Genomic DNA, 26,611 nt, shown 5'->3' with positions numbered 1-26,611 from the left:
ACCACCCATCAAAATGATTTAAGAATTAATTTTAAACTTTTTAATATTACACCAGAGCACCAATAACACATCCATTTAAATGGGGAATAATGTAAGATAAGATGTCACACACACAATTCCCTTGCGTGAACAGCAACTAGTAGGTTTTTTAAGTTAAATTATATTACATTTTTTATACAAAAAGTTATGAATGAATTTCTAACTGACTGTATCAGTACAGGCCCAGTCCAATATTGCAGTAATAACGTGTGGTTATCACAAAATCCTACCATTTGAAAGCCACTTGTTAACTTCAGTAAAAGAACTACTGTGAAAATCACACAAATCATTACATGTACAGCTCCCGCATTACAAACCTAACAGAAGTAAAAGTATTAGAGTATTACCATCACAATGTACTTGAAGTAAAAAGTATTCATTCATTGTGCAGTAAAATGTTCCCGTCAGTTTTCTTCTTCCCTGTTCACTGCTGGAAACGTTAGTTTTGAAATTTACCAGTTACCCTGTTAAAATGTAATAATTAGGCTAATGTAACTACTTTAATTACTTAATTGCCTGTCTTGTATATTTGTATACTTTGTCAGATATGTAATACTGTCTTCTTCTGAAACTGGGCCCAGTGTGTGACCCTGACCCCGGGAACCCACTAGTTGTTCTGGTTGTGAATCTTTAAACTTATTGTTACTGTAATTTGAAGCATTTTCTGGCAGAAGAACTTTCTTCAGGTTAAATAAAGTTCTATTGAATTGAATTAACTTATTTCATTGGACTACTTTTTAAACAAATGTTGCTTAATCTTTTATAATAAGTAACTAACTTAATTACATTTCTTTCTCAGTAACTTTACTAAATATAGTTACATTTACTTTGTAATTTATGTGTAACTAGTTACTCCCCAACACATCCATCACTGGTTTAGATTTATACACAGTGGTGTAAAATGTACTTAAAGAGCTTAAGTTAAAGTGCATAAGCATTATCAGCAAAATATACAGTATCAAAAGAAAAGAAAAGGTGCTCATACAGAAATAACTTTCAGAGCGTTTTATTATTATGTTATTATTATTCTAACTGAGTAAAAATATTAATTAATTAAAAAATATAATGGTCAGAATAACTGCTAACCAGCTGCAGCTGCACTACAATCTGTTCACACTTGAAATTAAATGTTTTTGTATTGTAGTGGTGACTTATATTTACAGTCTATGACCTCATAGCACACTCTTCTTTTACTTTAAACTTCACTTTCTAATTTAGCTGAACGCTGACATACTTGAAATACTACTTGTACAAACAAAACAAATCAAAGATCAGAAAGACACTTACAATAAAATAAATTAAACAAAGAAATTAATTCTGTCTAAAAACAAGTGAAAACATTTATGAAATGTGTTTTTGTCTTGCTTTTTCCTGCAGCACCTGAATGAGTCGGCCGTGACATGGGGAGGTATTTCCACAGTGAGGTCGACATTAAGAGTCCGTGGCATCAGGTGCTGGCGGCCTTCTGGCAGCGCTACCCGAACCCTTACAGGTGAATACAGGTGACACTCTGTTTGTCCTCTGACAGCTGAAATCAGTAAATCTGGATAACCTGACGATAACTTAACCCCCGAACCCTAACCCTCAACTGAACCTAGACCTGATTCTAACCTTAAACCTGAAACCTCTTTGAAGACCTGTTTTCCTAAATGTCTTCATGTTCCAAAATGTGCTCCCATTACCAAAAATTCCCTATTTTCCATAAATGTCCTAAATTTTCAAAATTGTCTTTACTTTTCAAAAAATGTCCCAACTTTTTAAAAATGTCCTCATATTCCAAAATGTCGTAACTTTTTAAAAATGTCCTCATATTCCAAAATGTCGTAACTTTTCAAAATTGTCTTTACTTTTCAAAAAATGTCCCAACTTTTTAAAAATGTCCTCATATTCCAAAATGTCGTAACTTTTTAAAAATGTCCTCATATTCCAAAATGTCCTAACTTTTCAAAATTGTCTTTACTTTTCAAAAATGTCCCAACTTTCTAAAAATGTCCTCATATTCCAAAATGTGCCAACTTTCTAAAAATGTCCTCATATTCCAAAATGTCCTAACTTTTCAGGACCTCTAAAACATCCTGCCTTTCAAAAAATGTCCTCTTTTCAATAATATCCCCCTTCTTTTTTTAATTTCCAAAAATTACTCACCCAAAATGTTCTTCAATTCCAAGCATGTTGCTATTTTCCATAAATGCCCTCAATTTCCAAAACGTTATTGCACCTTTTCAAAAACATTTTCCCCTCTAATATGTCTTTCTAAAAATGTCCTCACCTTTAAACAACGCTGTTTCAAAAAAATGACTTTACTTTCCAAAAATGTCCCCACTTTGTTAAATGTTACTTTTCCAAAATAAAATCCCCATTTTTCCTAAACTGACCAAGATTTCCATAAATATTTTAAGTTCTGACAATGTCCGCTTTTACAAAAAAAAATTCTCCACTTTCCAAAACATATTTTCACTTTCCTAAATTGTACTCAATTTCAAAATATGTTTTAACTTTTTACGAATGTCCTCACTTCTCCTAAATGCTCTTTCTGAAAATGTCCCTTCTTTCCATGTTCTCCATTTCCAAAACTGTCTTCATCGTATAAATGCACGTTCTAAAAATCCCCCAACTTTCTAAAAAATTCTCAACCTAAAATGTTCCTTTTCAAAAATGTCCTAATTTTCCTCAACTGTCTTAAAGTTACAAAAATGTGTTTCTAAAGAATCTTCAGTTTTTGTTCTGATGAGGTTTAAAACTCAAAGTGGTCTCCACAGAGATGGACAGAATTGACCACAGGCATGTCTCTCAGTATAAGTCTGTACATCTTTGTGTGCGTCAGTGCCCACGTCCTCACTGAGGACGTCCTGTACCGTGAGGTCACCCCCAACAACCACCTGTTGTCACGGCGACTGCTGACCAAGACCAACCGGCTGCCGGGCTGGGCGGAGCGCGTCTTCCCTGCTCACATGGCCCGGGCCGTCTACGTCCTGGAGGACTCCATCGTCGACCCGCAGACGCACACGCTCATCACCAAGACCTGGAACCTGAACCACAACACGCTGATGGTCAGAGACACGTTTACCATCCGTTTCTTTACACGTCAAAAGTTTAATTTTCTCAGCCCTCTAATCTAAATATATGAACTGTCCCCCAGACGGTGGTGGAGTGCTGTTTGTTTGAGGAGGACCGCAGTCGGCCATCTTGGACCAAACTAAGGAGGGAGGCCTGGATCCTGTCTGCTGTCTACGGCCTGGCCCGACCCATACAGGTCCAGACTCTGCCTCTGTCTTCTCCTCTTCATAACTCAGTGAAATGTTGTCTGTGTGTCCAAACAGGAGCTGCTAACAGTGTGAACGGAGACAAACTGTAAACTAACAGGATTAAAATCACGTCCAGATAGAGACGGTCTGAATGAGCTTCAACTCTTTGTGTCTCTGACAGGAGTTTGGACTCGCCAGGTTTAAAAGTAACCAAGCCAAAGCCATGAAGGGGCTGGAGTACGCTCTGTCCAACATGCAGAGTAAGGCACACACACACACACACACACACACACACACACACACACACACAGGGTGGGGTGATGGAAAAAGTTGGAGGCATGTCAAATAATTTTTTTTAAATTTATTTTGGCTTAGGGAAGGGGCATGCAAATTTAAATGGTTGTATTTTGTATTTATTTTACCGCAGATTTTAAAGAAAACATGTCTTCCAAATTTTAGAGATTTTCCAAATGTTGGCGATGCAATTTTGGCAATTTTAAAAGAAAACATGCTTTTCAAATGTTGGTGAATTTTCCAAGTTTTGGCCATTTCATTATGGCTTTTTTTTTTTTTTTTTAAAGAAAACATGCCCTCAAATTTTTTTGGCAATTTACCAAACTTCTTTTTTTTGTTTGTTTGTTTGTTTTGTTAAAGAAAAAAATGCCTTCAAAATTTGTGGTGATTTTCCAGATTTTGGCCATTTAGTGTTTGCGTTTCCTTTAAAAAAACAAACAAACAAAAACACATGCTTTCCAAATTTTGGTGAATTTTCCAAATTTTGGCCATTTCATTTTGGAATTTTTTGTTTTTTAAAGAAAACATGCCCTCTATTTTTGGCGATTTACCAAACTTTGGTTCTCCTCCGAGAACCGTCATCTTATCGTGGTGGAGAAGTTTGAGTGCCCTAATGACCCTGGGAGCTATGCTGTCGGGGGCATTTTGCCCCTGGTAGGGTTTCCCATGGCAGATTGGTTCTGGGCGAAGGGTCAGACGAAGAACGGTTCAAAAGACCCTTCATGATGGATACAAACAAGGACACGTGTACCCGGCCCGGAGGGTTACCGGGGCCCCGCCCTGGAGCCAGGCCTGGGGTTGGGGCCCGTGGGCGAGCGCCTGGCGGTCGGGCCTTCGCCCATGGGGTCCGGCCGGGCCCAGCCCGAACCGGCTACATGGGCTCATCCCCCTGCAGGCCCACCACCCGCAGAGGGATCCAGAAGGGTTTGGTGCAATGTGGATTGGGCAGCAGACCAAGGCGGGGGCCTTGGCGGTCCGATACTCGGCTACAGAAGTTGGCTCTTGGGACATGGAATGTCACCTCTCTGGCGGGGAAGGAGCCGGAGCTTGTGTGTGAGGTTGAGCGCTACCGGCTAGATATAGTCGGCCTCACCTCGACACATAGTTCCGGCTCTGGAACCCTAGTCCTTGAGAGGGGTTGGACTCTCTCCTTCGCTGGAGTTGCTCCGGGTGAGAGGCGGAGGGCCAGGGTGGGCTTTCTGATAGCCCCCAGACTCTGTGCCTGTACGTTGGGGTTTACCCCGGTAGACGAAAGGGTTGCTTCCCTGCGCCTTCGGGTCAGGAACGGGTCCTGACTGTTGTCTGTGCTTATGCACCAAACAACAGTTCAGAGTACCCACCCTTTTTGGAGTCCCTGGGACGGGTGCTGGACAGTGCCCCGACCGGGGACTCCACTGTTCTGCTGGGGGACTTCAACGCTCATGTGGGCAATGACAGCGGGACCTGGAGGGGCGTGATTGGGAGGAACGGCCTGCCCGATCTGAACCCGAGTGGTGTTCAGTTATTGGACTTATGTGCGGGTCGCAGTTTGGCCATAACTAACACCATGTTCAAACATAAGGATGTCCATCAGTGCACGTGGCACCAGGACAGCCTAGGTCGCAGGTCAATGATCGACTTTGTAGTTGTATCATTTGACCTCGAGCTGTGGCCGCAAGGCCACTGGGGCCAGTCGCGGCGGTAATCCCCGAACCCGCTGGTGGACACCAGAGGTGAGGGGAGCCGTCAGGCTGAAGAAGGAGGCCTACAGGACATGGTTGGTCTGTGGGTCTCCGGAAGCAGCTGATGGGTACCGGCAGGCCAAGCGGAGCGCAGCGGCGGCAGTCGTTGAGGCAAAAACTCGGGCGTGGGAGGAGTTCGGGGAGGCCATGGAGGAAGATTATCGATCGGCTCCAAAGAGGTTCTGGCAAACCGTCCGGCGCCTCAGGGGGGGAAGGCGGCAACTTGCTCACACTGTTTACAGTGGGGGCGGGGAGCTACTGACGTCAACTGGGGACATTGTCGGGCGGTGGAAGGAATACTTTGAGGAGCTCCTCAATCCCACCAACACGTATTCCAGTGAGGAAGCAGAGACGGGGGTCTCGGGGGCGGGTCGTCCAATTTCTGGGGCAGAAGTTGCTGAGGTAGTGAAACAACTCCGAGGTGGCGGAGCCCCGGGGGTGGATGAGATTCGTCCTGGATATCTCAAGGCTCTGGATGTTGTAGGGCTATCCTGGCTGACACGCCTCTGCAACATTGCGTGGACATCGGGGGCAGTGCCTCTGGAGTGGCAGACCGGGGTGGTGGTCCCCATTTTCAAGAAAGGGGACCAGAGAGTGTGTTCCAACTACAGGGGGATCACACTCCTCAGCCTACCCGGTAAGGTCTACTCCAGGGTGCTGGAGAAGAGGGTCCAGTCGATAGTTGAACCTCGGATTGAGGAGGAGCAATGTGGTTTTCGTCCCGGACGCGGAACCGTGGACCAGCTCTTTACCCTCGCCAGGGTGCTGGAGGGGGCATGGGAGTTTGCCCAACCAGTCCACATGTGTTATGTGGATCTGGAGAAGGCTTACGACCGTGTCCCCAGGGGCATCCTGTGGGGGGGTGCTCCGGGACTATGGGGTTGGTGGCCCCTTGCTAAGGGCCATCCAGTCCCTGTACCGAAGGAGCATGAGTCTGGTTCGTGTGGCTGACAGTAAGTCGGACCTGTTCCCGGTGAGGGTTGGACTCCGCCAGGGCTGCCCTTTGTCACCGGTTCTGTTCATAACTTTTATGGACAGAATTTCTAGGCGCAGCCGAGTGGTGGAGGGTGTCAGGTTCGGTGACGGGAGGATCTCGTCCCTGCTTTTTGCGGATGACGTGGTCCTCCTAGCTCCATAGAACAGTGACCTCCAGCTCTCGCTGGGGCGGTTCGCAGCCGAGTGTGAAGCGGCTGGGATGAGAATCAGCACCTCCAAGTCTGAGGCCATGGTCCTCAGCCGGAAAAGGGTGGATTGCCCACTCCAGGTCAGGGGGGAGGTCCTTCCTCAGGTGGAGGAGTTTAAGTATCTCGGGATCTTGTTCACGAGTGGGGGTAGGATGGAGCGGGAGATTGACAGGCGGATTGGGGCGGCGTCAGCAGTGATGCAGGCGCTTAACCGGTCCGTTGTGGTGAAGAGGAAACTTAGCCAGAAAGCGAAGCTCTCAATTTACCGGTCAATCTACGTTCCAACCCTCACCTATGGTCACGAGCTCTGGGTAGTGACTGAAAGAACGAGATCGCGAGTGCAAGCAGCCGAAATGAGTTTCCTCCGCAGGGTGGCTGGGCTCAGCCTTAGGGATAGGGTGAGGAGCTCGGACATCCGGGAGGGACTCGGAGTAGAGCCGCTGCTCCTCCACATCGAGAGGAGCCAGTTGAGGTGGTTCGGGCATCTGGTAAGGGTGCCTTCCGGACGCCTCCCTTGGGAGGTGTTTCGGGCATGTCCAACCGGGAGGAGACCTCGGGGCCGCCCCAGAACACGCTGGAGGGACTACATCACCCGGCTGGCCTGGGAACGCCTCGGGGGTTCCCGCGGAAGAGCTGACAGAAGTGGCTGGGGAGAGGACTGTCTGGGCTTCTTTGCTGAGGCTGCTGCCCCTGCGACCCGGACCCGGATAAGCGGAGGACGACAATTGGCAATTTACAATTGGCAATTTACCAAACTTCTTCTTCTTTCTTTCTTTATTTTTTTTAAGAAAAGAATGCCTTCAAATTTTGTGGTGATTTTCCAGATTTTGGCCATTTAGTGTTTGCTTTTTCTTTAAAAGAAAAAAACAAAAAAAAAACATGCTTTCCAAATTTTGGTGAATTTACCAAACTTTGGCAATTTAATTTTGTAAAAATAAATAAATAAATAAATAATTAAAGAAAAAAATGCCTTCAAAATTTGTGGTGATTTTCCAAATTTTGGCCATTTAGTTTGGCATCTTTTTAAGAAAAAAAAAAGAAAATAATTTCATAAATATCAGCCATTTAATTTTAGCAATTTTTAAAGAAAATATGCCTTCCAAATTTTAGCAATTTTCCAATTTTTGGCCATTTAATTTTGGCATTTATTAAAAGAAAACATGCCTTCCTAATTTGGGGGATTTTCAAAATTTTGGTCATTATATTTTTGTATTTTTTTAAAAAATAAAAAAAACCTTGAACATTTTGTTGACTTTTCCAAATTTTGGCGATGTAATTTTGGCAATTTGTAGAAAACATGCATTCCAAATTTTGGCAATTTCCCTTCTAAAGGGAGGCTCAAGGAAAAATATTTTTAGTTTCAGGGAGCGTCACACCTCAGCCACTCCCTCCTCTGATAAGTAAAAAACAGTCGCTAATGTTTTAAATGCTTCCTGTTCTATTTTGTCAACAGTAGCTGAGGCCCCGCCTCATCTCCACGGCGACCAGGGAGAGTCGTCAGAGAAGCACAAGCCCCTCCCACCACAGGCCACACCCACCTCCACCCAGAAGCCCAAGCAGTTTGTTTGAACTTCTTCCTCTGCTGTTAAATAGAAATCCTGCCTCCATAGATAATCAGGATAATCAGTACGAAGGGGGCGGGGCAACAACTCCACCTCAGCTGTGATTGGTTGCATTGTGATGTCAGTCTTCACAGGAAGAGTGCTGCTTTTTAATTTGACTGAAATGATGAATGAACTACAATCATTCCCAGAATCCCTTGGGACTGATTTACACTGTCGTCCTGATTGTTATTTTAAATTCTTTTATTTGATTCAGTTTTTTTCCTTTTTCAGTTGAATCTGTAGTTTTTAATTTTTAGGCAGTTGAGGCTTCTGTATTTAGAACGATATCTAGAAATCTCTTTATTAGGAAATAAACTTAACAATAGTCAGAATTTCTTCTGCAGGATTTCAGTTTTTCTAATGTTAAATATTCTGACATTTTAAAACATTTGCATTCATTTCCTTTTATAGTAACTTTTTTATTTTAATATTAACTTTTTTCACTATGAATTATTTTAATAACTATTTTGCTCTCACTTTGTCATTTTGCAAATGTTTCACTGCTGATTATATTTTAAAATCATTACATTTTATTTTCTGTATTTTTTTCTAAGTTATTATTTTTATATTTGTTTTTTTATTTTGTATTGTTTTATTCAGATTCAGTGATTTTTTTTCTAATTTTCTTTGTCATTCTTCAAATGTTTCCATGATGATTTGATTTTGAAATCATTACAATTTATTTTTATTGTTTATATTTACTTTTAAAAATTATGTTCTTAATTATTTTATTTAATAATGAGGGGGTTTTTTTCAGTCATTTTGCTGAAAGAATTTTAAAACTGTTACATATTATTTTGTATTTTTGTAGCCAATCAGAAAATGAAGCATTATAGCAACAGATTTATTTCTGTACATTAATGTTGCATCAGATCAGATCTGTGGTCAGTTTAGAGCAGAGTTATTATAGTTTTGTATTTTTAACATTTAAACTGTTGAGCTTTTATTAGCTTGAGTATTTTTGTTTTTATTATAACATGGGGGGAGTCAGCAGGCAGATTAAAGAAGTTCTTATTTTTATTTTATTTTATTTTAGTTTGAATAATATCACTTCAGTTACCTTCCTTTTCTTTTAAGTCTTTTTCATTTATTTTTACATTGAGAGAACTAAAATGTTTTTCACACCTAGTTTTAGCTTTTAGTTTGAGTTCACTATAATAACTGGTTTAGTTAGACGCATGTTTCCTGCGGTCATGTGACCAGCTCAGCAGCACGACGCCCTCTGGTGGTCAGACCCTGATATTACACTGGTTACTGTAGCAACATCATCAACTCAATAAATGACTGTTATGTTTTGTAAACACCTCAGTGACGAGTACATCGTGCTTCTTGTGACTCCTTCACAATAAAAGCCTCCCTGTGTTCGTCCAGTTGAAGCAGCAGTAACAGAAGCCACCTGTGCAGGTGAAGTGAAGCAGGAAGTTGTTCTCAGGGAACAGATGGAGAGTGAAATCAAACACAGCAGCCTGATGTTAGACATCATTCCTGTTCTATCAGACAGGATAAATACACATCAAAAACATGATTGAACAACAGATTCAATGTGCAGGGCTAAGTTGAGGCTGGAGTTGAAGATTACACCGAGGTCTTTTTGAGTCTGGACCTGAAAATCATCTCAGAAAGCCATCGAATCCCGGCCTGATTATCCTGAGGACTAAAATTAACAAAGTAGTAAAATGATCGTCTGTATAAAATAACACACACTTCCTGTCCAGGACTCTTATTTCCATGATGAGCGCTGACCAACAAACTCCAGTAACCCCAGTAACACAGCAGGTGAAACCAGTTCAGACACACAAACCACATGTTGGTGACTGTGTCTTTATTCTCTTAAAGAGACATTGAACAGCATCATGTTCCAGTGACTGAGAGAGAGAGATCACATCTGTGGAGATGAACAGTTAAAGAACATTAAAAAGACAAGCAGCACTGCCCCATGGTTGTATGACTCCGCCCACCAGTCCACCCTGTGGTTGTATGACTCCGCCCACCAGTCCACCCTGTTGTTGTATGACTCCGCCCACCAGTCCGCCCCGTGGTTGTATGACTCCGCCCACCAGCCCACCCTGTGGTTGTATGACTCCGCCCACCAGTCCACCCTGTGGTTGTATGACTCCGCCCACCAGTCCACCCTGTGGTTGTATGACTCCGCCCACCAGTCCGCCCTGTGGTTGTATGACTCCGCCCACCAGCCCACCCTGTGGTTGTATGACTCTGCCCACCAGTCCAGTGTCTCTGACAGTCTCCATCCATGTCAGTGAAAACATGGATGCTTCACACACAGAAGATCTATACAATCAGCACAGTTTCATGATTAGAGTCATCAATTCAGTATCTGAGCAAATGTCTCCCCTTCTGTTCCTGAGATATGACGTTAAAACATGATGATGTCACAGTCATGCTGACCTTTGACCTTTATTATTTTATCCTGTTAGACATTTGTGTCAAGTTTGGTCAGAATTAGTGAATGAATTCTTCAGTTATGGACAAAAACATGTTTTGTGAGGTCACACTGACCTTTGACTACCAAATTCTAATCAGTTTATTCTTCAGTCCAAGTGGATGTTTGTGCCAAATTTAAAGAAATTCCCTTTAGGTATTCTTTTCATCATTTCCATGGGAATGAGATTGATGCAAGGTCAGGGTGACCTTAACCTTTAACCACCATAAACTAATCAGTTCATAGTCGAATCCAAGTAATTGTTTGTGCCAAATTTGAAAAAATTCCCTCAACGTGTTCTTGAGAACTCGCACGCAGAAGAATAAACAAAAGGAGGTCACAGTGACCTTTGACTACCAAATTCTAATCCCTTTACTCTTCAGTCCAAGTGGACGCTTGTGCCAAATTTAAGGAAATTCCCACGAGATATTCTTGAGATATTGTGTTCACAGGAATGAGATTGATGCAAGGTCACAGTGACCTTAACCTTTGACCGCCAAAATCGAATCAGTTCACTGTCGAGTCCAAGTAAACGTGCCAAATTTGAAAAAAAATAATTCACTCAATATATTCTTGCATTCACAAGAATACAAAAAAGGAGGTCACAGTGACCTTAACCTTTGACATTTGACCACCAAATGCTAATTAGTTCATCCTTGACCCAAAGAGGATGTTTGTGCCAAATTTGAAGAAATTCCTGTGGCATACTTGAGATAGTGCATTTACAAGGATGAGACAGACAAGGTCACAGTGACCTTGACATTTGACCACCGGAATCTAGCTAGTTCATCAGAGTCCAAGTGAATGTTTGTGCCAAATTTGAAGAAATTCCCACAAGGTATTCTTGTGATATTGTGTTTACAAGAATGAGACTGATGCACGGTCACACTGATCTTGGACTTTGACCACTAAAATCTAATTAGTTCATAGTCGAATCCAAGTAAACGTTTGTGCCGAGTTTTAAAAAATTCCTTCAACGTGTTCTCGCATACACAAGAATATAATAGAGAAGGTCACAGTGACGTTAACCTATGACCTTTGACGAACAAATGCTAATCAGTTCACCCATGACCCAAAGTGGAAGAAATTCCCATGGTATTCTTGAAATATCGCATTAACAAAAATGAGGCAGTCAAGGTCACAGTGATCTCTCAAGATAGATTCTACAATCTACATAGTAGAATCTGTCGGCAGCCCTGTGTGAAAGACGACTGGGGGGGGGGCAGGGCTTCGAGTTTGAACGATGCTGCGCTTTAGCCAATCACAATGGAGGGGGCAGAGCCGGATGTCTGAGGCAAGGCAAGGCAAGTTTATTTGTAGAGCACAATTCGTACACAAAGTAATTCAAGGTGCTTTACAGAACAAGAAAATGCATTAAAATCACAATACAAAATAAAAACATAAATAATCATTATAAAATGAACTTTAAAAGAGAAGAGTGCAGATAAGATCCTTTCAGTCATATGCACAGTGAGATAGAGCTGTTTTGAGCCTAGATTTGAACATTGTCAGAGTAGAGGCCTGTCTCACATCTTCAGAAAGACTGTTCCAGATTTTAGCTGCATAAAACTGGAATCCTGATTCCCCATGTTTAGTCCTGACTCTGGGCACCAGCAGGAGGCCGGTCCCTGAGGTCCTCAGAGTCCAAGATGGTTCATATGGCACTAACATGTCAGAGATGTACTTTGGTGCTAGGCCGTGGAGAGACTTGTACACAAGCAGAGCTGCTTTAAAGTCTATTCTCTGAGCCACAGGAAGCCAGTGTAGAGACCTGAGCACAGGACTAATGTGCTCGTACTTCCTGGTTCTGGTCAGGACCTGAGCAGCAGCATTCTGGATGTACCGCAGCTGTCTTAGTCTGCGTTCACACCAAACGCGAATTCGCAAATTCACGCGTCAAGATTACATACAAAGTCAATGCAAAGACGCGATTAGACGCGAATTCGCGCCGGGCGGCGCGATGGACGCGTCTAGCGCGACGCGATGGACGCGAAATTCGCGTCCAACGCCTCATCGCTCGAGTTGAAAATATTGAACTTTTGAGATGAATTCGCGTGAGGCTGTGCCGCGAAAGCCAATCAGCATTGAGATTCTTCCGACGTCACTGGCGTGTGTCAACAACAATAAACTGCTACTCACCGGAGACAGATGGACAGACGCTCCGCAGCTGAAATGGAGCGGCTGTAGTTGGTGTCCTGCCAGGAGATCCTGGCGCCAACCCTCGCCAACAGGTCCTCAAACTGGGCCCCAGTCAGCCTGAAGTACTGCTGAAAGCGGCTATCATCCAGACGGAGTTCGTGGAGAAGGTGGTGAAACTCGCCGAGCTGGATGCGCTTCTGCAGGATAGGGTGAACCCAAAAACGACGGCGTGTGGCCCTCCGATGCATCTGGGACTTCCAGAGGAGGTAAACAACAAAGTAGCGATGGTGGTTATCTTGCCATGGTCGTCAGTGACGTCTTGACGCCCCGACGTCCAGTTGTTGATGCCGAGATGAAGGAGAAACTTATCATTGCGGTGTGCGGCTACCTGGAGCTATATGATACTACGTGTCTACTCTGCAGGGACCGCAACAAAAAGGAGCAGGCTTGGGTGAAAGTCGCCGAGGAGACTGGTCTACTTGGTAAGTTCTGTAAATATGTGTGTTTAATTAGTTTGCAGAATGATTGTACTATGAACGTTAGCACTAGCTTAGCTCCGGTTAGCACAGCCGGCTTCCCCGCTACTCGCGCGAATGATGCGATGAAGCGAATGAACAAAATGGTCAGGCGTCTAAACCCACGCGTTACGCGCGTGCAATTCGCTTCACTCGCGTCCGGTGTGAACACCCAGTTACGGCCCGTTTGGAGAGGCCAGTGAGCAGGCCGTTACAGTAATCTAACCTACTAGAGACAAATGCATGGATAAGTCTCTCCAAGTCAGGTTTAGACACTATACCTTTGATTTTGGCAATGTTTTTTAGATGGTAAAAAGCTGCTGATGTTATTGACTTGATGTGGCTGTTAAAGTTCAAGTCTGAGTCCATTATTACCCCGAGATTTCTAACCTGATTTGTAGGTTTTAGAGAGAGAGACTGGAGGTGACTGCTGACACTTTCTCTTTGTTTCTGTGGACCAAATACGATGACTTCAGTCTTGTCTGAATTTAGCTGGAGAAAGTTGTTTTGCATCCACACACTGACCTGTTGGATGCAGTGACAGAGTGAATCCACTGGTCCATATTCACCTGCTGTCAGTGAGACATAGATCTGAGTTACAACATGATTGAGCTAACTGGAGTAGTTTCATGTCGTATCCGACAACGGGAGGCTCTTAACAGATGACGTCCTGATGTTAGCTTTGCTAACTGTCCCTGTCAGCTGCAGCCACTGATGCTTTCTAGTAGGGCTGCAACGATTCGTCGATGTTGTCGACAAAAATCGATAATAGAAATAGTCGACAATGACTTCCATTGTCGACAATTGTCGCCAGACGTGTTTTTCCAATGGAGTGAGGCATCTCACTTCATTACAATCTCTGCCGAGAGTCGCACATGCGCAATAGCGTCTCTGCCGAGCGGTAACGTATACAGAAATGGCGGCGTCCTACACAGCAGCTACGCGTACCAAAACTTCTAAAGTTTGGGAGCATTTTAGCCTGGATATGGCGAATAAAAAGATTACTTGCAAGGTTTGCAAAGCAGACCTTGCGTATCACGGCAGCACCTCGGTGATGCACGAACATTTAAAGAGAAAGCACGTCGGACAGTTGAACGAAACGGAGTCTGACTCGCCTCGGTAAGATTCAAGTAGCATTCAAGCCAATACGTTTTGTTTTTGATGTACATTGTACATTTTATAAGCGTATTTTCGCTTTAAAAGAGCTTTAACGTTATGCCTGACTGTGCCTGCCAAAAGTATTTTAAATTAAATGCATGTGGTCCGAAGAAGAGAGCCACCATGGACCCCTTTCTGCAAAAGAAGCAGACGTGCACCCCTCAACAGGCGACTGCCCTCACTGAGTCCACCCCGGCAGAGCGAATCTTCTCAGCAGCAGTAAATATCTGCTCCCAGAAGAGAGCAAGCCTCACACGAGACCATGTGGATATGCTGACTTTCCTTAGTATGAATAAACTGAACGACATAGCCTGAGCCTCATGTTGATTTTAAACCTGGTCTGTCCACCATGACAGGTTTGTGTCCAGGTTGTATCACACAGTCCATGTTTACAACTTGAATTTGGACAACTCTGAATGCTTTATTTTCAGCTGTGTATCTACAAACGTCAGTCGTTAAAACCGTTAGATTTCAGACTGTTGAGAAGTTCTTTTGCAACAGACTGTGCAGTTGACCACTGAATGTACTTCACAAAATGCACTTAATATTTGTTTTGTTTACTGTTTTACTGCTGCTAATGTGCCTGCCCTTGGTTTACAGGAAAAAATGTTTACTTGATTTTAATTTATTATTTATTTTTTATAAAACACATTTGCCTGTCCTTAAAAAATGGACAGAGGTTTATTTATTTATGGATTTATGTCTATACTGACCGAGCACTGTGCCTAATTGGTTTTAGATAGGACATTTTTATTTACTTTTTGTATGAACCGGCCTATCAGCAGCAAAGTTGAATAAAAGATGCATTTTTCATTGAAGTACCCATCTTTCTTGTGTTTATTATCATTTGCCACATAATTAAAGCAACCTCATGCTAAATTTAAGAAAAATTTAATAATTATCCGATTAGTCGACTAATCGTTTCAATAGTCGGCGACTAGTCGACTATTAAAATAGTCGTTAGTTGCAGCCCTACTTTCTAGACATCGTGATTTCCCGTAACTGAATAAATACCACACATAGCAACACAAAACTGCTTTGCTAGCTCAATCATGTTGTAACTAAGATATTCGCTGGAAAAAATATTTTAATCACGGACCGTTTATTGAGTTATTACCTTATTTTTATAGTCTATGGTTATAGATCATGCTAACAGCTAACGTTAACAGCTAACGGTTAGCCGAGCTAATTTACGATAACCATATCAATTACGTGCACACAGAAATAGTAACGTTTGTTCAGTCATTGTGTTTATAGACTTAACAAACATCAAATTAGTCTACATGGTGATATAGTGACGTGAAAAATGTGATATATAGCTAAACTCTGCTGGTTTTCTACCCGAAGTATTTGTAAACACGGCGATTCCCCGGGGGCACCGCTGGAAGTGAAGGGCGTGAGGCCCCTGCTCTTCCGGTCAGTCGAAATACTCCGGGCTGTGCCTCCAGAGGTAAAGGAAGAAAAAAAATATTAATTTATTTTATTTTTATTTTCATTTTTTTTTACCGATGGATTTCCAGATTGACGTCACTGTGACCTTGACTGTTGACCTTTGACCACCAGAATCTAACCAGTTCATCAGAGTCCAAGTGAATGTTTGTGCCAAATTTATAGAAATTCCCCCATGGCATTCTTGAAGTTATCACGGTCATGAGAATGGGACGGACAGATGGACGCACAAATCAGCCTCAGCTATCAGCGGGGCAGACACAAAAACAGTTCAGAGGTGCAAACTACATTTAAACATTTAAAACCACTTGTAAACATAAACACTGTCGGTGTCTTAAACACTGTAAATGTAACATCAAAGTAAAACTGAGCTCAGACTCGTTCAGGTGGATGACAGTCTGAAACCTAACACAAGCAATGCGTACGAGCTGCAGGTGAGTCTGAAGGAAGAAACGCTCCTTAAACACCAAGAAGAAACAGGAAGTGTTCTCACACTCAGAAACCGTTGTGGAAGAACCACTGCGCTCTGGCAACCACATCGTTGGCGAAGTCTCCGTATGGCGTCACACTGTCCACCTCCTCATATGACAGAGGGATGACTCGCTCCTCACCTGAGATGTAACACGCCAACGCACCTAAAGCACACGCACACACACACACACACACACACACACACACACACACACATACACGAGAACATCAACACGTTGCAGCTCATCGATCAAACCAACCTATGGCCATCACAGGACTCAATGGACCGTTATTTAACCATTTATTTAACGTGTTAATGAGTTTTAGAAGAGACAACGTCATGTCTTCACCTTTGAGCTGCTGCTCTTTGCTCCAGTCCGGCTTCGTCCTCTGCATGGTCTTTATGAGCTGGATGAAGTAGGTGACTCCCTGATCCACGTGATCCACACTGAACGCGTTTCCTTTCACTGCGTGGTAATGCTTATTGATCTGCAGCAAAGGGACAACATAAGGAAACATCTGACAGGCGGTATAGGACGTAAACACTGTCTCACCTCCACAAAGCCCCGCCTCCTTTAAACAGCTAGCTCACTCACTCACTCACTCACACCTGCATGAGGCCGAAGCAGTTGTGGTCGCTCTTTCCGTAGCCGTCGGGTCTCAGGGAGGTTCCAGCCTGAGACTGTCTGGAGATGATGGCGGCAATCAAAGCGGGGTGGACACCAAGTCTGCAGGAGACCAGAGAGACTCTCAACGTGACTCTGATCGAGTAACTACAGCTGACAGCTCAGAACCTGGAGGTCACACTCTGTATCATGGTTTCCTATTATAACATGTAACACTGTGATACAGTGTTCTCCAGTGTTCAGGTTCATGTCTGCACAGAGGAATCAGACAGTTTATCTTCAGCCCCTGGATGAACTCATTACTGAAGATCAACAAACAAAATAACCTGAGAGTTCTGCTTTACCTGCAGAATGAAAGAGACTCAAGATTCAAAACCACGCACGGCCACAAAACAACCACAAAGAGACACACAAAACTACAAAGAGGTACAAAACAGCCACAAAGAGACACAAAACTACAATGAGACACAAAACAACCACAAGGAAACACAAATCAACCACAAAGAAACACAAAACAACCACAAGGAGACACAAAACAACCACAAAGAGACACAAAACAACCACAAAGATGCAGCGGTTGTTGCTGTGGCAGCGTGCTGTGGATGAGGTCTCTGTTGGGACGTACTTGTTTCCCACGTTGCTGATCGTCTCTTTGTACTTCAGCATTTCCTGCAGATCTCTCTCTGCCAGCCTCTGGGAGGCTTTAACTCCAGAAACTCCTGAAACAACAACAGACTATCTCAGGAAGGATGACAGACCATAATATCCTGTCCTGCCACCATAGTAACAATGTCCTGAGCTCAGTGATGTGACGTTCAGCCCGTGTGAATGAACTGACCTCTGCACAGCGACTCGTTGGCTCTTGCTAGGTGTTCAGAAGCTCCTGTTGTGTCCACTCTGCTGATGTCTCCGTACTCTGAGAGACACAGAGGACAGACACACCTGTCCATCACCATCTCATTCATGTCTCATGACAGTACAGCGTCCTGTGAGCTTGTTACAGCGAACACATGAACCATGTGATGTAACTGAGAGAAGACTCACCTGTGTATCTCTGATTACCTGCACAACACTAACAGGAAACAGCTGTTTTAGTCACGTCTCACTTCCTGCACATGTTTTTGATCTTTAGACTGACTCACCTCCAAGAAGCGGCTGATCTGAGGAGACAGAGACAGCATCTCAGTCATCACAATCATCATTAATTAATCATCAGAGTAATCTGCAGTCATTTCTTAGAGATGTTTCTGACCTGGATAAAAAAATAATTTTACAAGCTTCTTGGTCTGAGCTGGTGCTGAGTGATGTCGCCTATAAATAATACGGTGATATCACAATAAACAATATATATCTTGATACTGCAAAATCCCCACTAAACTTCTATAGACTAAAAATACTCAACGACTAAATTATCTACAATAACATAAAGTCAAAGTACTGTTAACAAGTTAAGTAAAGAAGTTGCGATTAAGTTAAAAAAAATTATTGTTATAAAAAAGTTAAGTAAAGCACTGTTACAATTAAGGGCCCGTCCCAATACCCCCCCCTTGGCCCTACCCCTTGGCCCTACCCCTACATTTGTGCATTCCCGCAAGGGGTAGTGGTGTCCCAATTCCTTTTTGCGTGTAGGGGTAGGGGGCATAACGAGGGGTAGTGGGTATGAAACTAGCCCTTCGGAGTGAGGGATTTCAGATGCTGACTTACCAGCGAGGGGTAGACATCGCCATGGCTACCACCGAGCAAGAGACGGTGAAAAAAGCTCATACATAGCTAACGTTACCGTCGTCAGGTTGCTTGTTAGCTAGCTAGCTAGCTCGCACTATCTGGCGTCTGTCATCTGTCCTGTTCTGCAAAATTGTCGGATTTTTCACATTACGATAACACGCCAGCTAGTATAACTATGCTGCCTCATAATGTTAGCTGGTTAGCTAGCTAGCAGAAGTCCCCTGTCGTCTTTAGTTCATCAAACGAAGCATGATGAATACAGCAAACGCGATCGGTAGGATGAACTCAACTGGAGACTCCATTGTAAATGCCGGTTGGAAATGTAGATGGCTCGCAGTTTCTTGTTTAAAATAGTTACGTATTTGTGAATGTAACCGATGCAGTGACGTAGTGAGTGGTGTCCCAATTCCTAGGGAAAGATTTCAACCCCTACCCCTCGTTGCTTCATTTCAAGGGCAAAGGGGTAGTGGACAAGGGCTAGGGGTAGTGGGCAAGGGCTAAGGGGTAGTGGGCAAGGGCTAAGGGGTAGTGGACAAGGGCAAAGGGGTAGTGGACAAGGGCTAGGGGTAGTGGGCAAGGGCTAAGGGGTAGTGGGCAAGGGCTAAGGGGTAGTGGACAAGGGCTAAGGGGTAGTGAACAAGGGCTAGGGGTAGTGGACAAGGGCTAAGGGGTAGTGGGCAAGGGCTAGGGGTAGTGGACAAGGGCTTAGGGGTAGTGGGCAAGGGCTAGGGATAGTGGACAAGGGTTAAGGGGTAGTGGACAAGGGCTAAGGGGTAGTGGGCAAGGGCTAGTGGACAAGGGCTAAGGGGTAGTGGGCAAGGGATAAGGGGTAGTGGACAAGGGCTGGGGTAGTGGACAAGGGCTAAGGGGTAGTGGACAAGGGCTAAGGGGTAGTGGACAAGGGCTAAGTGCTAGTGGGCAAGGGCTAGGGGTAGTGGACAAGGGCTAAGTGCTAGTGGGCAAGGGCTAGGGGTAGTGGACAAGGGCTAAGGGGTAGTGGACAAGGGCTAAGTGCTAGTGGGCAAGGGCTAAGGGGTAGTGGGCAAGGGATAAGGGGTAGTGGACAAGGGCTAAGCGGTAGTGGGCTAGGGGTAGTGAACAAGGGCTAAGGGGTAGTGGGCAAGGGCTGGGGGTAGAGGACAAGGGCTAAGGGGTAGTGGGCAAGGGCTAGTGGACAAGGGCTAAGGGGTAGTGGACAAGGGCTAAGGGGTAGTGGACAAGGGCTAAGGGGTAGTGGGCAAGGGCTAGGGGTAGCGGACAAGGGCTAAGGGGTTGTGGGCAAGGGCTAAGGGGTAGTGGGCAAGGGCTAAGGGGTAGTGGGCAAGGGCTAAGGGGTAGCGGGTAAGGGCTAAGGGCTAGTGGGCAAGGGCTAAGGGGTAGTGGACAAGGGGGTATTGGGATTGGGCCTTAAAAAAAAGTGTTGTTATAATAAAGTTAAGTACAATCTTAATACATTTCAATATAGTACCGTTACGATAAAGTTAAATAAAGTACTGTTACAATATTTCAATACATTTTAACCAAACCAGAGCTGGTGATTGATGGAGCAGCGAAGAGATAAACCAAAATGGTTTTATTTTGTTTCTGTTGACTTTGAATGAAGTGTGTTTTCGATGATGAAATGACTGTTTAAATGGAGGTGGGTTTGGTGACAGTGATCTCAGGGCTGGTTCTGGTTAACAGAATAACAATCTGAGCCTGTCAGTGACAGAAACAATCACTGTTAGTGCTCGCAGTGGTTACACTGCAGGTTGTTTCACCGCTGCAGCGCTCTCTGTTAACACTGGACACATTTTAAAACTTGTTGTTCCCATCAGTCACTTCCACATAAAAACATCTGCAAACAGGGTTCAGGTTGAAAAACACAAAAGTTATCATCTAACTAACTCAGAAACTTTCCTGAACAATCCCGACCCTGTGCACCCTCTGTGTCCAGCTGCTATTTAAAGTTCAGGATGAGATAAACTGAGCTGCTGACCTAAAAACAAACTCACCCTCTTGTTGTCCCTCTGTCTCCCGTCTGATCAGTCCGTAGTAGAACTCTGAAAATCACAGACAGGAAGTCAGACTGTGGACCATGCTAAATGCTAACTGCTAACTCTATAAACCCCAGCAGAGCCGACCGGTCAGATGCTGCACAGAAGATCGCAGCTTCTTGATCATCCCCAGAGGAACGACAAAGACCACGACAGCGGTGACGACAAACACCAGCAAGAAGGCGACCAGCAGCATGAGGTAACATCCGGGTTCTTCCTCTGGAGGATGGAACTCATCTACGCAACAGTCAGAGGAGAACGTGACACTGACTGCAGTTGTATCTCAGTACATTTACTATGACAGTTTCAAAAACCATTGACGCAGCAGAACCAGAGAGATCATCATTTTAGTCCACACAGTCTTGAATGCAGGACTTCTACTTGTAATGCAGTATTTTTAATAATGTACTAGGGCTGTCAACGAATATTCTAAATTCGAATTTGGAAAAAAAAAATAGACCTTCAAATGTGAAAATTGATATTCGATTGTGAAGAAAAAAAAAACACCACCGCAGCTGTCCTCTTTGCAAGTGGGCGCACCGCCCGCGGAAGTGCTGCAAAGCGCAGCGCACCAAAATTCTCGCGCGAGCCGGAGCACTTCCGTTCACATCAGACGCGCATTCCTCCACGCTGGTCGACCAGCGGTTCTGCTCCCAGCTGTTGTCTCCGTCACCCGGCTTGACAGGGCTTGACACATTCACTCGCGGCCACGGAGCTGCGCGGCGCAGCGCAGCCAGTGTGGATGACACAATCGGTTAACACGGGCGCCGAAAGGAAACTGGCTTCGCTTCTCGGGGCTTCAAGGCTATTTGTAGCACTTCTGTGGGCGGTGTGGCCTGACGGGTCAGAGAGGTTATGTTATGTTTCCTTGTATTAGTTTGCCCTCTTGTGGACATAATACAAAAAAAAAAATTTGAATGGTTCAAACCTATGAGTTATTTTTGGAAGGAATATTCGACCGTCATTTTTGAGCAATTTTGACAGCCCTATAATGTACTGATAGTTTTACTTTGGGATCTATACATTTCTATATTTAACTGATTAAAAACAGACAGACAGACAGTTACAATCATAATGAAGGTCCCAAAAACCACTAACTATAAAACTGTACAGAGAAAAACATGTTGATTTAGACATGTGAATATTTACCTGTGATATGAATCTTGTTTTCGTTGGACAGGCTCGTTCCAGGGATTTCCACTCTACAGATCAAGGTTCCATTTCCTGTTCCTGTCGCTGTGACAGAGGGACGAGACAGAAACAAGAGAAAACAAACAGTCAGAACAAAACCTGCCTGGGAATTTTCAATTTTCAAGTTTTCTTCGGTATCACAGTGACGTAGTGAGAGCTGTCTGTGCGACCATGAGTTCACACCAACAGGATGTGCTCACACATCATTCAGCTCACTGTGAACGGAAACTAATGAAGACTGAAACTAGAATTGCGGCCCTGTGGTTCTATGACTCAGTTTATTCTTCAGTTGAAGTGAATGTTTGTGCCAACTTTAAAGAAATTCCCACAAGGTGTTCTTGAGACATTCATTTTCACGAGAATGAGACAGATGCAAGGTCACAATGACCTTAACCTTTGACCACCAAAAACTAATCAGTTCATTGTTATGTCCAAATGAGCCTTTGTCCCAAATTTGAATAACATCCCTCAAGCTGTTCTTGAGATATCGCAATCATGAGAATGTGATAGATGCAAGGTCACAGTGACCTTGACCTATGACCACCAAAATGTAATCAGTTCATAGTTGAGTCCAACTGAACATTCATACAGATTTTTTTTTTTTTTTTAAATTCCCTCAATTTGTTCTTGAGATATTGCATCCACGAGAAAGAAAGGGACAAGGTCACAGTGACCTTGACCTTCGACCACCAAAATGTAATCAGTTAAGTGTCGTGTCCAAGTGAACCTTGGTGCCAAATTTACCTCAAGGTATTCTTGAGGTATATGAAACAGATGAGATCACAGTGACCTTGACCTTTGACCTATGACCACCAACAGTGGTTGAGAGGATTTAATAAGTCTTGTTTGTTAAATGAACGACATTAAAATCTAATTCTATCATAAGTTCATGTTTTATTGTGCTACAATAGAAAACAGATTCCCTGTTCATGTTTATCCCAGTCTTTTTTGTCTCTTTGTTTTGTAAATAAATAAACAAAGGAAAATATCAAGACCAGGATGTTGACCCGTGGTTGACTGACCTTTAGCAGCTGTTGCCGTGGTAACAAGTCCCCTGACAGAGTAGAGGAGGTCCGGTCCGACTGAGGACTCGACCCTTGCAGTGAGGACGTTCCTGCTGGAGTCCAACAGAGACACCAGAGGCTCCGGACTCCAGCCGCTTGACTCACACTGAACCAGCAGCTGATTGGCTGAAGACCTCCTCACAGAGAAGAACACCTCCGACACCTGAGCTGCACGCGCGCACACACACACACACACACACACACACACACACACCATATTCAACATGTGTGATCAGAGTACAGTCTTTTGTATTCGTAGAACTTCCCGTCACACATCCTGAGGACGTCCTGCTGTCTTACCCACAAGCAGAGAGACAAACACGTCCTCCACAGTCGATCCTCTCAGAAGGCCACACCTGGATCAGGATCATGACCGGGAACAAAGACACGATTTCTTCATTTAAAATAAATATCCTCTGCACAACATTCATCCTAAAATATATCAAAATGTTTTACTGGCAGCACCAACCTTCGGAGAATAACTCAACACAGACCGTGTTTACACCTGATGTTAACACGTGTCTCAGGTGATCGAGTGGACAGCTCTCAATAAAAGCTTTAATGACCACTGAGACACAACGTGATCCGATCATTTAAACCACCTGCTGAGATGGTCCAGAATCCATTTGACCACATATCTGTTGTAGAGTGAACGCTACGGCGTCCTGATGCGTCCCCATCAAGAACTGACAGGGTTGTGTTGTCAAAAATTCACTGATTCATGCTGTAGATTCATTCACAGCTTCTTTGAGTGTGAACATGAAGAAGACGTACCTGTAGGTGCCGTTGTGAACATGAAGAAGACGTACCTGTAGGTGCCGTTGTCTCGCTGTTGGACACCGAATAACTTCAAGGAACCGTCTTCCAATATGGCCGTCCTCCTGTGGTACTTTGCTGCTTTCTCCCTCACCAGCTCTTCACCATCACGGACAACATGAACCGTGACTGGTGACGGACCGTCCACCCAAGACCACTCCACCGCCCTGACCCCAGAGGAGGAGTAAGACGAGGTGAGGCCACACGGCAGGATCACATCTGTGCCTGCAGCTGCAGATACTCGGCCAGGTGAGGCGGACTGTACAGGCTTACCTGGAGGTAACAACCAATCACACAGGAAGAGGAAGATGATGAAACAGAAAAAGAGCTGTAACTAACATTTATTTTATCATTATTGTTTCATTTGGTAACTTTTTTTAGATTAAAATTTTCAGAGCATAGAGGAAAAAATGTATTAACTGTTAATTATTATTATTATTCATAATATCAATTATTATAAAAATATGTTTAGTTATAAATAAAACTCCACAAAAGCTCATACAAGTACTGAAATGACTCATAAACTCAACTGTGGTTGGTTTAGCTGTGACTTAGAATCTCTTCACCGAACTCCATTAGCAAATCTGCCATTTTAATGTTGGCGTCCTCGCTTGAAAAAATGCGCTCACGATAGAAAAAGATCTCTTTTTTACCATCTATAATACAACCTTCGGACTAATTCGGGATATAAATTATCTACAGTTACTGTATCATTTATTTAAAATCGCCCCTCTTTCGTGGTCAGTACGGGAGAAACATTCAACAGGTGTGTCCATCTGCCCACACGCCGTGTGACTAAAACCTGCGTCACATCCTAACGGAGTTTGTTTGCTGCTGTCCCACAGTTTCACAGAACATTTGAACACACTGACCTGACGCAGGGAGCATGACGCTGCTGAAAAGTTGCACAGAACAACAGAAGAAGAAGCTAAAGCCCGTTAGCTTCATGCTAACAGATAAACGGAGCTGTGTTCGCTCCGCAAGTTAAAACATGTCAGTTTGGCGGCAGTGTCCCGTTCACCAACAAGCGTAACAGTCAGACACAGGAAAAGATGATGAAAGCCAAAGTTCCGTTACAGAAGCTTCTGGGCATGCGCCGAAGTGATCACGTGACAATTGTTTGAGCTTTGACTTTTTGACCCTCTGACCTATTAAAATGTAAAGTCTAAAAATATCAGTTGTAAATATTCTGGAAGTAATTTCCATCGTGTGGTTTAATACATTTAATCTACCAGTTTTTATTTTCTTTGGAGACACTCAGAAGATTTAAAATGATATCAGAGTCTGAGAGCTCCACTCCATATAAAAAGTGACAGGTGTTTGTGAAGGAACAGACCAAGGTATTCATACTTCTCTGTATATTTAAAGGGATAGTGCACCCAAAAATGTAAATTCAGCCATTATCTACTCACCCATATGCCGAGGGAGGCTCAGCTGAAGTTTTAGAGTCCTCACATCACTTGCAGAGATCCAAGGGGAGAGGAGGTAGCAACACAACTCCACCTAATGGAGGCTGACGGCGCCCCAGATTCAAACGTCCAAAAACACATAACTGACCTATGGCTAAGCCCCGCCCTCAAACGTGATGAGCCAATCACAGTGTGTATAGCCATTCCCATACACTGGGACATTCTCTGCCTGGACGTCCATTGAAATGCATTACAGAAAGTCAGTTTGTTCGGTGGGTTTTGGATCTCCTGGGCGGAAGGCTGAAGGCGGGGAAGGAGAATGGCGGAGACGTCAGCTGGCAGCGAACGAGGAAATGATCGACAATATGCGCGAAATTCAAATCGAGGGAAAAGGGAAAAAGAGATCAAGAAGGGATGGCGATGAGAGTTATTATGAGCGTGAGGAAGGAGGGCGTGAACAAGTGCAAAGGATTAGACAAGAGAAGCTTATTGTAATAATAAGGCTTAATGAAAAGGGACAAGAAAACATGAAGAAAGTAAATCCATTCTTGCTAACAACGACTCTGGCTTGTAAGATAGGGGAAATACAATACGCAAAGGTTCTGAATGATGGGAATGTATTGGTGAGGTGTAATAGTGATGAACAAACTGAAAAAGCACTAAAATTAAAAAAGATAGGGAAAAACAAGGTGGTGAGCACTGGGAGGGTGGGAGCACAAAATGGTGGAGGATGTAAAGGAGTGATAACGGGGGTGCCTATGAGTGTGGGGATGGAGGAGCTTAAGAGGAGTCTTAAAGGTGGAAAGGTGAAGGAAGCACAAAGGTTCAAAACAACAAAAGAGGGAGTGAAAAAAGATAGTGAGACAGTGATGATTGAGTCTGAAGGAGAGAATGTGCCCAAGAGAGTGCTCCTGGGGTTTGTGAGTTTCCCAGTGAGAGTGTATGTGCCAAAACCATTAAGATGCTTTAATTGTCAAAGGTTTGGACACACTGCCATGAACTGTAAAGAGAAAAGGAGGTGTGCAAGGTGTGGGGGCGACCATGAGTATGGGAAATGCGGAACAGGGGTGCAGCCCAAATGCTGTAGCTGTGGAGGAGCTCATAGTGTAGCATATGGCGGGTGTGAAGTTATGAGAAGGGAAACGAATATCCAAAAAGTAAGAGTGGAAAGAAGAATCACTTATGCAGAAGCTGTGAGAGTGTCGAGAGCACATAACAGAGATGTAAACGAGCAGAGAGCAGTGGAAGTTCAAGAGTCACAACAAAGGACAACTGACAGGATGTATGTGGACAAAAGGGACTTGGTGACATTCATCACAGGAGCGGTCAACAGTACAGCCGAAATAAAATCAAAAAATGTTAAAATTCAGCTCATTGTCAAAGCAGCAGTAAGTCACTTAGGATTAGTGGGACTGACGTGGGAAGAAGTGAGGGAGAACCTTACTAATCAGTCGAGCCAGGATGCATCATGGGTGGGTTGATATT

At 43.9% G+C, this 26,611-nt stretch overlaps 2 protein-coding genes across 5 annotated transcripts; one reads left to right on the top strand and one right to left on the bottom strand.

The window, feature by feature from the left end:
- Positions 1-14: 14 nt before the first annotated feature.
- Positions 15-24,795, bottom strand: LOC117245871 (selection and upkeep of intraepithelial T-cells protein 1-like). 4 transcript variants are annotated; one of them, XM_078164260.1, is made up of 14 exons: positions 24,590-24,795; positions 23,711-23,990; positions 23,202-23,257; positions 22,860-23,069; positions 21,796-21,882; positions 20,734-20,883; positions 20,605-20,652; positions 18,028-18,045; positions 17,724-17,801; positions 17,511-17,604; positions 16,870-16,987; positions 16,610-16,748; positions 16,282-16,423; positions 15-3,068 (listed from the first exon to the last, which is right to left on the bottom strand). In XM_078164260.1, the coding sequence occupies exons 1-13, from the start codon at positions 24,663-24,665 to the stop codon at positions 16,284-16,286; spliced, it is 1,494 nt and encodes a 497-aa protein (XP_078020386.1). In that variant the 5' UTR covers positions 24,666-24,795; the 3' UTR covers positions 15-3,068; positions 16,282-16,283. The 4 variants fall into 4 exon arrangements, with proteins under 4 accessions (XP_078020386.1, XP_078020387.1, XP_078020385.1 ...); XM_078164261.1 differs by lacking the exon at positions 15-3,068 and adding an exon at positions 9,560-10,376; XM_078164259.1 differs by lacking the exon at positions 15-3,068 and having other exon boundaries at positions 11,816-16,423.
- LOC117245976 (PRELI domain-containing protein 1, mitochondrial-like) lies at positions 1,417-9,395 on the top strand. Its single transcript, XM_033609616.2, has 5 exons — positions 1,417-1,531; positions 2,864-3,089; positions 3,179-3,292; positions 3,466-3,544; positions 7,937-9,395. The coding sequence occupies exons 1-5, from the start codon at positions 1,440-1,442 to the stop codon at positions 8,050-8,052; spliced, it is 627 nt and encodes a 208-aa protein (XP_033465507.1). The 5' UTR covers positions 1,417-1,439; the 3' UTR covers positions 8,053-9,395.
- Positions 24,796-26,611: the final 1,816 nt, after the last annotated feature.

The sequence above is a fragment of the Epinephelus lanceolatus genome, chromosome 22 (assembly GCF_041903045.1).
Source record: "Epinephelus lanceolatus isolate andai-2023 chromosome 22, ASM4190304v1, whole genome shotgun sequence".
Lineage (NCBI taxonomy): Eukaryota > Metazoa > Chordata > Actinopteri > Perciformes > Serranidae > Epinephelus > Epinephelus lanceolatus.
The sequence above is the reverse complement of the archived record's forward strand: the minus strand, read 5'-3'. Positions and strand labels throughout refer to the sequence as shown.